Genomic DNA, 17,254 nt, shown 5'->3' on the forward strand with positions numbered 1-17,254 from the left:
GTGGTTCGGCGACAGCCTACTCCACGGGAGGGGACGAGAATCCACTAAAACGAAATGGGGTGAAGCTTTGCGGCTTCAAGCATACAAAACCGAGCTCCTACACAAAGTCAAGCTCCGATTTCTCCCTCTACGAACCCCTTCTTTCTCTGCGCAGAGAATCCCTAAATCTCGTCTTCTCAAACCTCTCTTCCTCCTCAAAATCCCTAAATCCAGAGAGCTCTTGATTTTATCCCGTAATCGGGTCCCGACGCGGATCCGAACCGGGTAATCGGATTCAAGACACCCGATTAACAAATCTCCACCTTGGCTTGAATTTGATTACTTATCTCTGAAAAACTGAAATGTCTATCGCCATCTCCACCTTGCCTGCTAGGGCATCTGAATTGGGCAGCATCACTACCCGTAACCGCTTCACGGTAGTTAGAAGGCTCTGGAAACTGAACGGTTTCTCACAACAACGACTCCTTACTGCCTCTACTAGTAACACGTGGAAAATCTCACTGTAATCTCTGCCTGCAACCATTGCTGCCTCTGCCTCTGCCTCTGCCTGCAACCACTGCTGCCTCTGCCTCTGCCTGCAGCCACTGGAAGACTTCTCTGCTACAATGACTCCCTCTGGAATCAATGACTCTTAGTCCTCTGGCAACGACGAGTCTCCACAACTCCAGCCTCTGGCAACGACGAGTCTCCACGACTCCAGCCTCTAGGCAACGGCGAGTCTCCAAGACTCTAGCCTCTAGGCAATGGTGAGTCTCCACGACTCCAAACTCTGGGCAACGACGAGTCTCCAAGAGTCCAACCTCTAGGCAACGGCGAGTCTCCACGACTCCAGCCTCTGGCAACTGCGAGTCTCCACGACTCCAGCCTCTGGTAACTGCGAGTCTCCATGACTCTAGACTCTGGGCAACGGCGAGTCTCCAAGACTCCAGCCTCTAGGCAACGGCGAGTCTCCATGACTCCAGCCTCTAGCAATGGCGAGTCTCCACGACTCCAGCCTCTAGCAACGGCGAGTCCACGACTTTAGCCTCTAGCAGTGGCGAGTCTCCACAATGTTCCCAACAGACCGGTCTCTGCCACAGGTAATGCATAAGCGACCATGTCGGCGTAGCCGTACTTATCACCCTCAAACTCCACCTGCTCACTGATATGCCCTAACCAAATATTCCATAGATGAATCGTGTCAAAAAAACTGAATCTGAAGATAAGGAACCTACTGCAGTACCTATGACTGTACTGCCCTGAACCACATAAATGGTTACCAACCCTTTTCCCTTTCATCACAACCAGTGGTCCCTATACAGACCTCCAAAAAACTCCACCTTCAGCTGTATATCTACAACCAAGGTAATTAAGAGAACCTAGAGAAAGCAAAACAAAAAACTGGTACATGCCGAACTTCTTACAAAATTCTCACTATACCGCCATACATCTTGATCTGAGCCGTTCCAATCCCAAACAGTCTTACAGAGCAAAAATCCCCATCAAAACTGTACCACCATCTACCGACTGATATGTCGTAGAAAAATCCTAGATAGGACATATGTGGTAGGAACGACTCAAATCAAGTATCCACTCACCCTGTGAGTGTGCAGCCCTCAATTGTGAGAACATACTCTGAACCATCAGAATGATCTTCAACAAACCCAGCAACCTCTTCCTTTTCTTCTCTTTTCTCCTTCTCTTTCAATTTTGGACAGTCTCTTGCAAAGTGACCTGGTTGATGATAATAATAGCACTTGCCCCCTTTCCCCTTTGACTTCGGCCTAGAACGGCCACTGCCTCCAGAATCCTTCTCCTTCGTTTGCCCTCGAACAAATAGACCATCTACTTGCTCCTCGCTCCCACTGGTAAACCTTCTTCCTCAACTCGTGAGAGTATAACGATGCCTTAACATCCTCCATAGAGATGGTATCGTGCCCATGGAGCATAGTTGTAACGAAGTGCTCATAGGATGGGGGTAAAGAGCACAGCACAATCAGTGCTTGAACCTCATCTTCCACGGTAACATCTATATTTCTCAAATCCATAATAATCTTGTTGAACTCATTAAGATGGTCTTTGAGAGATGTACCTTCCTTCATCCGAAGAGTATAAAGGCGTTGCTTCAAATACAGCCTGTTCGTGAGGGATTTAGTCATATAAATATTCTCCAACTTTAACCACAAACCAACTGCTGTCATCTCATCTGCAACTTCCTGCAAAACCTCATCGGCCAAACACAACTGAATGGAACTGAGAGCTTTGATGTCAAGATCCTCCTTGGCTGCTTCTGACATCGTAGATGGAAACTTATCCTTTCCATTCAATGCTCTGTGGAGTCTTTGCTGTACTAACAAGGCACACATCTTCACGCGCCACAAACTGAAACTCATTTGCCCATCAAATTTCTCTAATATATAATTCGTAGTCATAATTACCGAAATACCCTCGAACACAAAAAATGCTCAGATTTCTTAAATCTTCTCTCTGACTTCTCTCATAAACGGAATTTCTTCTCTCTCGTCGCTCCCAGAATCCAACACCGAACAATGCCAAAAAGCAAAAAAAAAATTCTTCTTCCACTCGGCACTGTCAGACACCACCCAGTGCCAAAAAAAAAAAAATTTCTTCCTCCTCGGCACTGTCAAACACCACCGACCAGTGCCAATTTTTTTTTTTTTTCTTCCTCCTCGGGCACTGATAGACACCACGGACAGTGCCCAAAAAACAAATTGTCTCTTCTCCTTTCGGCACTTCCAGAAACTACCAAATGGAAGCTCGGGACAGAGCTCTCTTCCTGTCAGCGAAAACAGAGAGAAACGAACGGAATTCCGGCGTCGACGCCGAAAAACCTCGCTCTGATACCACTTGTTATGACCAAGACCGTAATCTGAGCATAATAGACCCTTAATCTGAGGGTATAATCACCACGAAGCATATCATCAAATAGAAAACGCAATATGGGCATAAATAACAGTAAATCAACAGCAAAACACAAGAGGCAACGATCTTATGTGGTTCGGCGACAGCCTATTCCACGGGAGGGGACGAGAATCCACTAAAACGAAATGGGGTGAAGCTTTGCGGCTTCAAGCATACAAAACCGTGCTCCTACTCAAAGTCAAGCTCCGATTTCTCCCTCTACGAACCCCTTCTTTCTCTGTGCAGAGAATCCCGAAATCTCGTCTTCTCAAACCTCTCTTCCTCCTCAAAATCCCTAAATCTAGAGAGCTCCCGATTTTATCCCGTAATCGGGTCCCGACATGGATCCGAACCGGGTAATCGGATTCAAGACACCCGATTAACAGCAAGTATACAAGCGACGAATGCCTTCCAAGAATGTTTCTATGGTGCTTCGTCCTCCACCCATGCCAATGCTTTGTTCAAGGTTCTTGAGGTAAGTGATTGAAATTTCCTTGTTTCTCTTTGCAAGGGTGTTCATGCTTGTACACAAAAAGGTTCTAGACATCCTATTTCAAAATTTGTGTCCTTTGATAACCGTTTGATTCTTTTAAAACATTTGCATTGTTCTTGTCCTCCTACTCTATACCTTCTTCAGTATAGGAAGCGTTGGGGTTAACCCTTTGGAAGCAGGCCATGGATATTGAGATGGAAACTTTGATTGATAGGTGAACATGGATTTTGTGCGAGCCACTACCTAATGTGACCATAGTCGGATGTTAGTGGGTTTATACAGTCAAATATAAAGTTGACAGTTCAATTGAGAGGTATAAGGCTAGACTTGTGGAAAAAAAGGTTACATGCAAACTTATGGTGTAGATGTTTTTGAGACATTTTGTCCTATTGTTAGGTTATCTTCTGCTTGAATTTTAATATCTATTGCAGTTAATCAGGACTAGCTGTTATACCAACTTGATATCCAAAATATTTTATTTCTATAGAGATTTGTCTGAGGAGGTGTATATAGAGCAACATCTTGGATATCTTGCTCACAAGGAGACTGGAAAAGTTTGTCTATTGCATAAAACTATCTATGGCGTCAAGCAAAGTCCTAGAACTTGGTTTGAGAAATTAGCTATATGGTGATGCCCTTGGGATTTCAGAGGAGTCACTATGATCACTCATTTTCAAACCAAGGATCTAGGGATACTCAAATACTTCCTTGGGACCAAAGTAGCAAGAAGTAAGGCAACTATAATTCTGACTCAAACAAAATATGTGACTGATATGCTATATGAGTATGGGTTGTTTGGAGCTAAACCTATAAAACCCCTGTAGAAGTAGGACATAACCTTCATGAGGAGACCATTGATGTGCTCATGTGTAAGACTCTCTACAGAAGGTTGGAAGACAAGACTTATTTATACCACAGTGACTAGACCTAATATAGATTTTTAGTGAGTGTGGTTAGCCAATTTATGAGGCACCTATGAAAAATTCATCCAGAAGCTGCATTGAGAATATTGAGATATTTAAAAGGTGCACTGGGGAAAAGGTTATTATATGAGCCACATAGACATTCTCAAATTGTGGGGTATCCTGATGTTGACTATGTAGGTTCCAAACTAGACAGAAAATTCACCTCGAGATATAGTGTGTTTGTTGGAGGTAATTAAGTTGAAAAAGCAAAAAGTAGGCTGTTGTTACTCGTTTTAGTGCTAAGGTAGAATATAGAGTGATGACACATACAATTGGTGAGCTCTTGTGGCTGAAGTCTGTGTTCCAAGAATTGGGCTTTCCTATTGAAAACAACTATGATTATGTACTGTGATAATCAAGCTGCCATCTTCATTATAAGTAATCCTATATTTTATGAAAAGACTAAACACATGGAGGTTGATTGTCACTTTATCAGAGATGCTATTATGAGTGGAACTGTGGTCACCCCCTATATCAAGTCTACTGATCCACTTGGTGATGTATTTACCAAAGCTCTTAGTAAATGAAATCATGAGATTTTTTATAACAAGCTGTGACTTCTAGATATATACATTCCAGTTTGAGGGGGAGTGAAACGTGTAGGGGTATTTTAGTCATTTCACGTACTCTGGATAAATCTGTAAGAGTGCTAGCTAGATCAGATTAGTGTTGGAAGTCTATGGTTCAGATCATATGTTATTTGGGTGTGTGATTAGTGAGTTATGGTGTTATGAGGCTTAATGGGTATTTATGTAGAGATGCTTCAAGTTACTTAAATGAAATAAAAGGAAGAAGGGATATGCAGAATCCCTAATTGAATGCTATCCGAAGTACCTCTAAGTTCTCTCATTTTTTATTTTTATTTTTTTTGAGAAAAAGTTGTAAATGCTATTAAGAAGAGTGAAGAGTACAATACCTGGCTAAAAGGGGTTTTCCTCCACAACAATGTGTTGGAGTGAAACACCTAATTTAGCCTGAGTGTCGGCTAAATGATTAGTTGATCTAGGAATGTATTTCTAGTTACAGTTTAATTGAGAAATTAAATTACAAATATAAAAAAAACAGATACCAGTGCTGCCAAGGAGGATTAACGGACTTCGGACACCAGATGATAACAATTTTTGAGTCGCCTTCTATGCAGAGAGGGCCCACCAGACGTTGCTTGAATAGTTTCAGTCCATTAAACAGGCCAGAGAGTTCAACCGTGGTTGAGTCAGAGAGTCCAATTGGCCCAACGTAAGTAAAAAGAAGATTTATATTGTCATCATGGATAACTCCCCCATACCAAGCAGGGCTAGGACAGCCAAATGCGCTTCCGTCAAAATTTAATTTGAGGAGGAGACCAAGTTTCCATAGCCGAGGGTGGGATGGATATGACATGCCAACTATCAGCCACCAGTTTCCTCGTAGGTTGGAGCCATTTATATTTCGAAATCCTTACGCATGAGGACCCACGTGGAAACTTGGCCCACAATATTTTCAATCAGAATGTTACTAGGAGAAGATTTTAGATTGAATTTTTGATTATTTCTTTCCTTCCATAAGTTCTCTCATCTAACTTTCTTTTCTTCTTCTCTCTTCATTCCTCTCTTATTTTACTTCTTTTTACTACCTTTTCTCTTCATGAACTAATAATGGCTTTTCCTTTTGAGGACATTGAGATTTATAGTGTCCAGATTTCTGATATTGGTGACATGATTACATGAAGATTTTCATATTGGTTGGTTTTTGAGATCGAATTTTGGATCGTTGGTTTTTGGCTAATGTTAGTGACAGCTTTCTGGCAGGTTGGCTTAATTACATGAAGATTGGCTTCAATTAGGACTCTGTATTACATAAACTCAGTATGGGTTAACCTTTTAGTTTCCTAACAAGGATTCTCATTCTCATATTCATTTAAAAAAAACAAGGATTCTCATATACTTAAACAATAAGCTAACATTGATGTCTTGGAGATTATGCTTCAGACAGAACTAGATTCATCTGTTACTGTGTGTGTGTGTGTGTATGTGTGTGTGTATATATATATATACTTTATAGACATAGTAGAACTAAACGTCATTTGCTTCAGTCCATTTATCAACCATTTGCTTTTGTTTTGTTTCATCTGCTGAGTATCAAGATGTACTCAGATATCTTGGATGTTCAGATTTTTAACTCTTCCAATCTAATTTGTATTGTTTCTCAGAAATCAGAATGGAAATTACATCAACTTGAATGTGCAGCTCTGGTAAAACTCTCTGAAGACAGAAGGAAAATGCTTACAGCTACTATACGTTTGATGGTCAAGCTTCTTTTGAAAAGAAAACTACAGAGTGAAAGGGTGTTGACTTTGCATCTGAACCTTTTTCTTTTGACTTCGTTAATTTTTTTTTCTTCTTACCACAATCTATTGTGCTTGTGCTTATCGTCGTGTTACCAGTACCTCTTGATTTATTATCTCATGCAAATGCAACTCTTTCCTGTAGATGGATGATTTTGTTGAGCAACTTGTTCGCCCTGTATTTTCTTTCTTAAATTTCATATAGGTAAAATTTGAAAATTTTAGTGCATCACTATTGAAATGTTCCTTGGAGTTATATATATTTATAGAAGGACAAAACATGAGTTAAAATCAGTATGAAATTGGCTGAAATTAAATAAAATTTCAGAAATTCCTAAATCCACAGGTTGCAAGTGTTTTATTTAATTCTTATTGTGTTTTTTTTTGTCAAATTTTTGTTCACTAATTTTAGTTTTTTTTTATTTGGCCATTTTCCTTGTCTCCTGTTTTCTTTTTTCTCTCTGTATAGGTGATGAAATTATATTAGAAGGATTACAATGGAAAAGCATAGAGCCTTTCAAGGAAGCATAGCACAAGATGTTAAAACAAAAGTTCATGAACTTAGTTTTAATTTTCTCTTGTTAATATAAATACATCTTTATGAAAAAAAAGAAAAAAAAAGAAAAAAAATACACCTCATGCTTCCAAAAAAAGATGTTAAAACAAAAGGATTGCATTAAAAGGGTACTGCTTCTCTTGTGACGGAGTCAGCTAAGAGATCTACCGGTCTTGATTGGCAATTCCATGAGATTGGGAGTAGAAAGTTTTAGTTGTTTGTATGTATAGGATACATATCGTTCATAGTGAACTATGGTGAAAGGCTTCAAATAGTTATTTGTTCCAATAAATAGTGCAAGAGGTACCCATGACATCTACTTGATTACTGGCATGGTTCCTCATGGGATTTGTATCAAAATTCTGGCATAAGTTCAGCAACTAGAGCTGGAAGATTGAAGTCAAGAGTGGAATTTTTACTAACTCAAAAGTATAGATCCTATTGCTGACTAGGTTGAATAGGTAAGCACCTCTGATTAATGTTTCCTCTATTCCAAGAACAGTTGTGTGTCTCTCTCTCTCTGCATAGTTGGATAAAAACAGTTTATCTTGTTGAAAGTTAAAAACTAGATGATGTGTGATTTTGACCTGTACTTCTGTTCTGTTTGACAGGTGATCCCTATGACTGATAACAATAACTATGAACTTGTGGAGTCTTTGATGGCTCGTATCCTAGTATGTTTTTGAGTCTTGTTGGGGACATTTTTGGTATCCTCATTACTTTTATCTTCTGATTGGATGTACTGTGTTCCAAAAATTGCAAAAGGTTTTTTAACAGTTTATACATCACATTTAAAAAAAAAAAAATTGCAAAAGGTGTTTCTTTACTTAATTTTTATCGAAGACATGTCAGAGATTGGGGAACAAAAATTGGTGTTGTATGCCCAGATGGCAAACCTTGTCAGCTTAATACTTCCATCGTTGGAGCTCAACTTAAAAGAGATTGCTCAAAATTTTTCCAAGGTATTTTTATATTGTTTTATGTAGTTGCAACGGCTTTTAATTATCTTTCCTTTTGCTCTGTGTAGCACGCTGTAATTATTTCGTTTGCAGCTTGCATGCAATGCTCATACTATTTGTGACAGTGAACTCAGGCCCATGGGGACTGGCCTGTATCCTGTTATTTCCATCATTAACCATAGGTAACTATGTGGTCATCAGGAAACTACATTACCATTTTTTGGTGTTGATGACTGCTTGTAACGTTCTAATCATTCTTATAATATTTCTTTTGCTTCCTGGAAATGTCTTGAATCCAGTTGCCTGCCTAATTCTGTGTTGGTATTTGAAGAAAAAGTAGCTGTAGTTCGTGCAGTGGACTTCATACTGAAAGATACTGAGGTAAGATCTATTCTTCTTGCATGTATTTAGGGTTGTTCAGGTTCAGGCTCAAATGAAAAGCTTGCTTTGTCCGTGAGGATGCGTATTGACTGGATAGTCCTTTATATACAAGGATGAGATCGGGTTCTGACAATTTAACCCAGATATTTTTTTTTGAGAAAGTAACCCAGATATTCTCTAACAGTGATTGCCTGAAAAAGAACAAAACTATTTACTTAAAATTTTCTGGGAATCAACTGGTTGAAAATGTTGTTATCCTTGAACATTGGAGTGATCGGGTGGAACTGGCAACTGGTTTAATAGGTCCAGTTTCTTCCCTCAATTCTGACTAGATAACAAGCTTCTTTCTCTCCCCTCCTCTTTTCCCTTATCTGACCATCTCTCCAAATTGGATGTGCACCTTCACTACGTGAACCATGCGTTGTTTGCTAGCTGATTCAAATCTGGTGGTCTTGGTTCTAGAGGTCATGGAGCTAGATCAAGTGGGTTGCCTTCTCTTTCTCGGTCTCTCTCTCTCTCTCTTGTGCGTATGCTCGTGAAGATGGATGCACCTGCTGAGCTGGTTCCTGCTGCCTCATGTGGTGAAATGGAAACATGTTAAGTATCAAATAGGGGTACTTTGGTCATTTTATATATTCTATATGAGTCTGTAGGAGTGATAGAGAGATTCGGTGATTAATAGGAGTCTATGGTCCAGATTACATGATGAGTAATTAGTGAGATAGAGAGTTCTAAATCATGAGAGGTATTTATGTAAATGGACTTTTAAGTCTCTTAAGCGAGAATGAAAGAGAAGGTGACATATCTTTTTACCCCATTGAGTGCCATTCAATGCACTATATTTCTCCTTATCTCTCTCTTTTTTATTTCTTCCTCTTCCTTGTCCTATTTTACATCTTTTCTCATGGTATTAGAGTAATAAGGTTCTGATTTTTAGCTCTTTAAGCACTCTATTCCTCTTTTTATGATGTCTCCACATTCTAGGAAAGGGGAATTTCAGGATTCACCATTGATCAGAAGTCAAGGTCAGATTTTTTTGATTCCTTTTGTTCCATAACCCTGGAGTTGATAGCTTGTACTGCCAATTGAGCAGTTATATGTTTAATTCAAGCCCATAGAGGGTTGCACCTTGGGATTTTCCGAATTGAAGTGTGCGCCAGGATCCCAATCTTGTTTTCTGTGCTTGCGTTATCTACAAAAAGGCTGACATGAACCATTTTTTTAAGATATTTGACTTGTTTATGGTGTCAATTAGTCTTGTTGAGATTGAATTTGTATGATTGTGCTTGGATTGAATTTCTTTTATTTTATTGAGAACCCTAATTGGTGAAGTGGGGCTCACATTGCTTGTGCAGGCATGAAGCTGTGATTGCTATTTATCATTGTTGTGTTGATTGTTTTCATAACCTATGGGTGATTCTGATGATATAATTACTCCTACAAGAGGGTCGGGGGGTTCGGAAGGTAAAGGCGCTACTATTATCACTTCTAAGAAGTTGGATGGTCAAAATTATCTAAGTCGGTTAAAGTCAGTTTGAATTTATCTCAAGGCTAAAAGGAAATATATATATATATATATATATTGTAGATGACCCACCAGTAGAGGATAGTCTCATGACCTGGTTACTCAATGGCATGGATTCTAAGATTATGAATTGTGAAATTGCTAAGGGGGGGTTAGTCCACAATGAAGTGAAAATGAAGTGGAAAATTGAATTAAAGTGAGATGAATTGTTTCCACTTCAAGTCATGTTTGGGTGTTAGTCCAGGCCAGTTGAAGTGGCTGGAAAATAGATTCCAGTGTTAGTGCTTGGAAAACAGATTTCAGTGTCCTTTTCTAAATAAATGATTATAGTTTATTATAAATTAAAACAATAATTACGTGTGACTACAATAAATTATATAAAATTAATAAAAAAGTTAAAAATAACATAAGAAAATATAATAAATAAACATAATGGTTTAATTAATGATAACAATTGGATAGTTAAACCAATTAATGATTATAGATTATTATAAATTAAAACAATAATTATGTGTGACATGAATAAATTATATAAAATTTTAAAAAAATAAAAAATAACATAAGGGAATATAATAAATAAACCTAATGGTTTAATTAATTATAGCAATTGGATAATTAACCAATTAACGATTATAATTCATTATAAATTAATATACTAATTACGTGACTAGAATATATTATATAAAATTATTAAAAATTACAAAATAGCATAAGGGAATATAATAAATAAAAATAATGGTTTAATTAATTTAAGCAATTGGATAATTAACCAATTAATGATTACAATTCAATATAAATTAACATACTAATTACGTGTGACTAGAATAAATTATTTAAAATTAATAAAAATTAAAAAATAACATAAGGGAATATAATAAGTAAACCTAAGTGTTTAATTAATTATAGCAATTGCATAATTAAACCAATTAATGATTACAATTTATTATAAATTATTATACTAATTACGTGGGATTAGAATAAATTATTTAAAATTAATAAAAATTTAAAAATAACATAAGGGAATATAATAAATAAACCTAAGTGTTTAATTAATTATAGCAATTGCATAATTAAACCAATTAATGATTACATTTTATTATTAATTATTATACTAACTACGTGGGATTAGAATAAATTATTTAAAATTAATAAAAATTTAAAAATAACATAAGGGAATGTAATAAATAAACCTAATTGTTTAATTAATTATAGCAATTGCATAATTAAACCAATTAATGATTACATTTTATTATTAATTATTAAACTAATTACGTGTGAGTAGAATAAATTATTTAAATTACATAAAACAGTTAAAAATAACATAAATGAATATAATTAATAAATAAATTATTTTTTAATAACATAATATATAGTATAAAAATATTTAATAAATAAAAATAAAACATAAAGGTATAAAATGACAACAACCAATATAATTAGAGTTTGTGCGTTTAACATCATCAACTTACTAGTTTAGTAGATGCGAACGACAACATACATGTTCAAATGCAATAAAGTACAACCACTAATAATCACTTCACATGCTAGTTGCTATGGCATCTCGAAATTGTGCAGCTCTAGTGGATTCTAATGCACGACACCTCCGCATTGTTGTTGATAGGTTGCCTTCATCCCCAAGATCATCGCTATCATCGCTATCATCGCTATCTCCATCCAAATTTTCACCAGCTAATCGGACCTCATCATCGGAATCATCATCTTCCAATTCAAACATATCATTGTAATCCTCTTTACGTATATAATTGTGTAATATGCAACAAGCTATTACAATTTTCATCTGGATCTTATAAGAAAAGGGAGGAGCGACTTTCAACATTTGGAATCGAGCTTTTAAAGCACCAAAAGTTTGTTCAATAGTATTTCTCAAAGATGAGTGCCTTCGGTTGAATAGCTCTTTATCATTTCTAAGAAAGTTGTCTCCAAATTCTTGTAGATGATAACGAGTTCCTCGATATGGAGCCAAAAATCCTGACATATTTGCATAACCAGCATCGACTAGATAATATTTACCTACAATACAAAATATTTTTCACATAAGATAATTGAAGATAAAATAAAAAAAATACTACATAACAATATATTATTTACCTTCAGGTACACAAATTCTATTTCGGCGAGTCAATGCGTCCTTCAATACACGGGAATCAGCTGCTGATCCCTCCCATCCAACAAGTACATAAGTGAATTGCATATCAAATGTACATGCTGCCATCACATTTTGTGAGAGATAGCCTTTTCTGTTCCAGAACCTTTGTTGTTCTTCAAGTTGGATGTTTGCTTTGATATGAGTTCCATCAATAGCCCCAATACAATCCTAATTATATCATTTCAATTAATACAAGTAACTCTAAATATTAATCTAAAATTGTTCATTATATGTCAAGTGATGTTACCTTAAAATATGGATTAAACATTGGATTGTTTAAAATCTTCGAGTGAGTCCGTTCTGAAGGCCGTTTGATGTAATCAGGCCGAAGTTTGATAATAGCATTCAACACCTTATTGAAATACCTACTTATAGTCAAGTTTGATCTATCTCACATCTCTGTTGTGACACTATACGCTTGTCCTTGACCAACAGTTAAGAGAAAATATGCAAGTTGTTCTTCCACTGAGATGGTCTTTGTAGGTGATAAAAATCCTTTGCTATAAAGTATCTCTGCCATTTTTTTAAACACAATTTGATTCATCCTGTAAACTTTTCGAAATTTAACAGGTGATTTCGCTAATGCCTTTTGTAAATAAATCGGACCACCAATCCCACGAGGACGTAATGTACGTCTAGACCTATGGTTCATATAGTATATTCCCATCATGTACATAAGACATGTCAATAAAATCATCATTGTATTCCTATTTTCGTCTTCCATGGAAACCTGCAAATACAATCACCACAACCATAATAACGACTACAACAATAATTCCTGTTTCTTCATAATATCATAAACACAAAAACATACCATGTTCTTCAATCATAACCTATTTTTAATCACACCTATATAAAGCCATCTCCAATCACACACCCACAACATTCATCCACACAATAAGAACATGACAATCATGAAAACCCAAATCTTAACCATAATAAAATTCATAATCTATCAATGATACGTCTTATAAAGTCATAATTAAAAAAACATAATTAAACTTCAAAACAATCGTCCCAAAATACATTATAGTGTACTTCAAACTATTGACTACATTTCACCAGCACAATATTTAAGCCAATTAATTCGCTCTTCCACTGGCAGCTTCGTAAACATGTCCTTCTTCATTGGTGTATCTAACAATATAGGAGCGCGAAACTTCATCTCTACCGACAGGTCCGGGATTTCTGTGAGTGCTTCATACCAATTTTCTCCTGTGGCTTTATCATTTTTAGCTTGTAGAGATTGCAGTAGGGTGGCAATTCTTGATCAACGAACATAATACTATCATCAGTGGCCATTTGTGATCTCTTTCTATGATGACTTGAACTTGACGGGTTAGTACTTGGAGACTGATCAGGTGCCGACTCATTTTCTGTAAAGAATGGCGAAGGAGATTCTCTACCTAAATCGACATCCTCGAGCATATCCACGTGCTCATTTTCTTCCTGATGTTGGACATCATTGCACATGTCTTCGTCAGTTTGACTTGTTCTCCCCATGGCTATTGAGTTTCCCACTACCAAAGCCAATTTGTCATAAAGAGGGCAGCCTTGTTGTCTGTACTTTTCAGCTTCTTTATGCTCCTACAAGGATAAAACATCATTTAGACGACTTGGCATAGAGTTTTAGTAATGCGGAAAACATACAAAATGTTTTACAGTCAATCATAATTTACTAACCTTAATATAGTCTTGCCATACAGAATGACATGCAATAACTCGATGTGTAGTTGCATCCCAACCGAACCTACTAGTGTTGAGACAACTTGTTACTGTTTGGTAAGTTTTCTTCCATGATCTTGTTCGATTCTTGAGCTGCTCAACAGTTTTTTTATTAGCTGTGTCTTCATTGAACCTATTGACACAGTCCAAATATACTTCATGCTTCCAAACCCCATTAGACATCCTATTCCCCATATTGACTTGCTCAACCAACAGATCGAGCATTTTGTTGTCATCATCGAAGGTCCAAATGTCATATGATCGAGGAGTTTGTTGTCTTCTTCCAGCCATTTATAATCTAAATCCGAGATGGTCGTCATGGAAATTTTTTTATCAGACAACCATTACTCGTCGTAATAACTAGGGACCCATAGAAACACAACCAACAAATAACAAAATACCATGTGGTGGATATTTATAACTCCAAAATCTCCTCACCACATGACATAAACATTCCATAGCACTTCAAACATATTCAACAACATTCTAAAACATTTCAAAATTAATCTAACTAATTTCATTGCAGATGACTAGAACAATGCAAAAACAAACTCATGAAGTCCAAATTCACCGAACACCCCTGGTAGAGCCCCATATGACTTCGCAGTCACTACGAACCGTACATCGTCATTGATGGGGGTCGGGTTTCGTTGGCTAATGGACGCCCGTGTAGGCGACTCAGCCTTGTTTGAATTGGACCATGTGGTGGATATTTATAACTCCAAAATATCCTCACCACATGACATAAACATTCCATAACACTTCAAACATATTCAACAACATTCTAACACATTTCAAAATTAATTTAACTAATTTCATTGCAGATGACTAGAACAATACAAAAACAAACTCATGAAGTCCAAATTCACCGAACACCCCTGGTAGAGCCCCATATGACTTCGCAGTCACTATGAACCGTACATCGTCATTGATGGGTTCGGGTTTCGTTGGCTAATGGACGCCCGTGTAGGCGACTCAGCCTTGTTTGAATTGGACCATGTGGTGGATATTTATAACTCCAAAATCTCCTCACCACATGACATAAACATTCCATAGCACTTCAAACATATTCAACAACATTCTAACACATTTCAAAATTAATCTAACTAATTTCATTGCAGATGACTAGAACAAATTTGTTAAAGGCAGTGACTTTACAACTGATATGTTTGTTAATATGGCTCTTATTGACATGTATGCAAAGTGTGGAAGCTTGGAGCATGCTCATTCTGTGTTTAAGATCTTGTGGAAGAAGGATGGAAATATTTTCATTTCATGAAGAGAGACCATGGCATAGAACCTCGTCAACAACATTATGATTGTGTGGTAGTTCTTCTAGGCCGAGCTGGGTACTTGACAGATGCTTATCAGTTTGTTGAAAGTATGCTAATAAAACCAGAAGTAACAATGTGGTGGGCACTATTAAGTGCCTGCAAATTCTTTAAGAATATAAAGTTAGGACAATATGCAGCAGAACAGATTTCTGCTCTTGATCGATCAAGTGCTGACCACTATTATGTGCAACTCTCAAATCTTAAAAAAGAAGAAAAGAAATTTTTTTGAGTATTATCTTCATAGCACATCTCTCTACAGGGCATTTTACTTTCCAGATCTTTAATTCCCCCTTTTCAATACTCTCAGATTTTAAAGGTTCATACCAAGGGTAGTAGCTGAACCTGCTACATATATATCATCATCAGATTTACTCTCCTGAGTATTATCTTCATAGCACATCTCTCTACAGGGCATTTTACTTTCCAGATCTTTAATTCCCCCTTTTCAATACTCTCAGATTTTAAAGGTTCATACCAAGGGTAGTAGCTGAACCTGCTACATATATATCATCATCAGATTTACTCTCCTGAGTGTGTACCTATCGACATACTCTTTCTTACATCCCCATGTTATCTCCAAGATATATGCCCATTCGTATATAAATCTCAGATTTTAGAGTCCGGCCAATTTTCTTTTTACCAACTCTGGTTTTAAGATAGGGGTTGCAGCAACCATTTTTTAGTATTTTATAATTTTTTTAAAAGCAAACGGGGAAACATTACAGTTCTCTTAGTCAATACTCTTCCAAATTATTTATTGGGGCACAATCAAATCTGTAACAAACCAACTAATAAAAGGGGAGTTATGTTTAGAGTCGGAACAATCACTTCTGTGACGGGTGTAGAGATTTTGCTAATAAACAGTATAAGAAATAAATTTCATCACAAGTTTATGAAAGATAAAAACAGCTTCAATGAATGTGATACTATTGGAATTAATTTGGCCACAATAAAGATAAATTACGCACAAAAATTAAAATTAACTCAAACACAAAACTAAATTAGTTGAAAAAAAAATTAGGGTTTCGGATTACCTTCTGAAATTTAGGGGAAATCACCGCCGAATGGAAGAAATCGACGCCTAACTGTCGAAAATCGAAGAAGATTGAAGGAAATCAAAGGATATCGAAACCGGAATAGGTTAAATCAAAGGAAATCGGGGGAGGAGGAAACAGAAGAGCGAGAACGAGAAGGAAGAGGGAGGCCGAGAGTGAAAAGAGATGGAGGCCTAGAGGGAAAAGAGAGAGGGAGACGAGAGAGGGAGAGGGAAGAGAAAGGCCGAGAGAGAAAGAGACGAGAGAGGGAGATGGGGCAAAAACGAGAGATAACAAGAGAGAGGGAGCAGAGAACGAAGACGAGCGCCGAGCGAGAGGAGCAGACGAGAGCCGAGCGCGAGGAGCAAAGCGAGCAGATACAGCGAAAAAGAGAGAAGAAGTCGGGCAAAAATTTTTCGTCCAGAGACGAAGGCTGAGCGAGAGGAGAGGAGAAAGGAAATGAGCGTGATTTTTTAGTTTCGGGGGGGGGGGGGGGGGGGGGGAAGAAGCGACGCCGTCGCTCGTGGTAATTGGATGACTTGAAAAAAAGGGCGGAAACAGAATTCCGTCGTTTTTGCCTGAGGAGATGAAATGGTGTTATCTCACTTCAAGTTAAGTCATTCTGGACTAACGCCATAAGTGGGATGAACTAAGTAATGTGGGGGGAATTCATTCCACTTCATTGTGGACTAACCCCCCCTAAGAAAATATAGATGTCTCTTGAAGCTTTACACATGCAAGAGAGTAGTCTCTCCAAAGTCTTATGAATTCTATGCTAGATTATCTACCCTTAAGAGAAGTAAAAGGTCAATTACAAATTACTATAGTGAGTTGAAGAATATTTTGCGTCGATTAGTCGTTTGGCAACCACACACTCATCTTCATCAATGG

The 17,254-nt window shown here is 37.2% G+C and overlaps 1 protein-coding gene across 5 annotated transcripts in view; it reads left to right on the forward strand.

The window, feature by feature from the left end:
• Positions 1 to 17,254, forward strand: part of LOC137940935 (histone-lysine N-methyltransferase ASHR1) — a 57,195-nt gene that overhangs the window by 7,342 nt on the left and 32,599 nt on the right. For 4 of the 5 annotated variants that reach the window (XR_011110338.1, XM_068786051.1, XM_068786052.1 and 1 more), the window contains exons 4-8: positions 6,548 to 6,682; positions 7,850 to 7,904; positions 8,082 to 8,200; positions 8,291 to 8,379; positions 8,497 to 8,578. Coding sequence is in view for 4 of the 5 variants with exons in the window: in XM_068786051.1 (XP_068642152.1) it covers positions 6,548 to 6,682; positions 7,850 to 7,904; positions 8,082 to 8,200; positions 8,291 to 8,379; positions 8,497 to 8,578 (480 nt within the window). In the remaining variant the exon portion in view is untranslated. The remainder of the gene's footprint in view (positions 1 to 6,547; positions 6,683 to 7,849; positions 7,905 to 8,081; positions 8,201 to 8,290; positions 8,380 to 8,496; positions 8,579 to 17,254) is intronic. The other variant, XM_068786053.1, reaches the window with a different exon arrangement.

This window comes from Aristolochia californica, unplaced genomic scaffold (assembly GCF_029961685.1).
Source record: "Aristolochia californica isolate CCGP_79_NKW_82.1479 unplaced genomic scaffold, dmAriCali1.0.hap1 SCAF_9, whole genome shotgun sequence".
NCBI classification, from domain to species: Eukaryota; Viridiplantae; Streptophyta; class Magnoliopsida; order Piperales; family Aristolochiaceae; genus Aristolochia; species Aristolochia californica.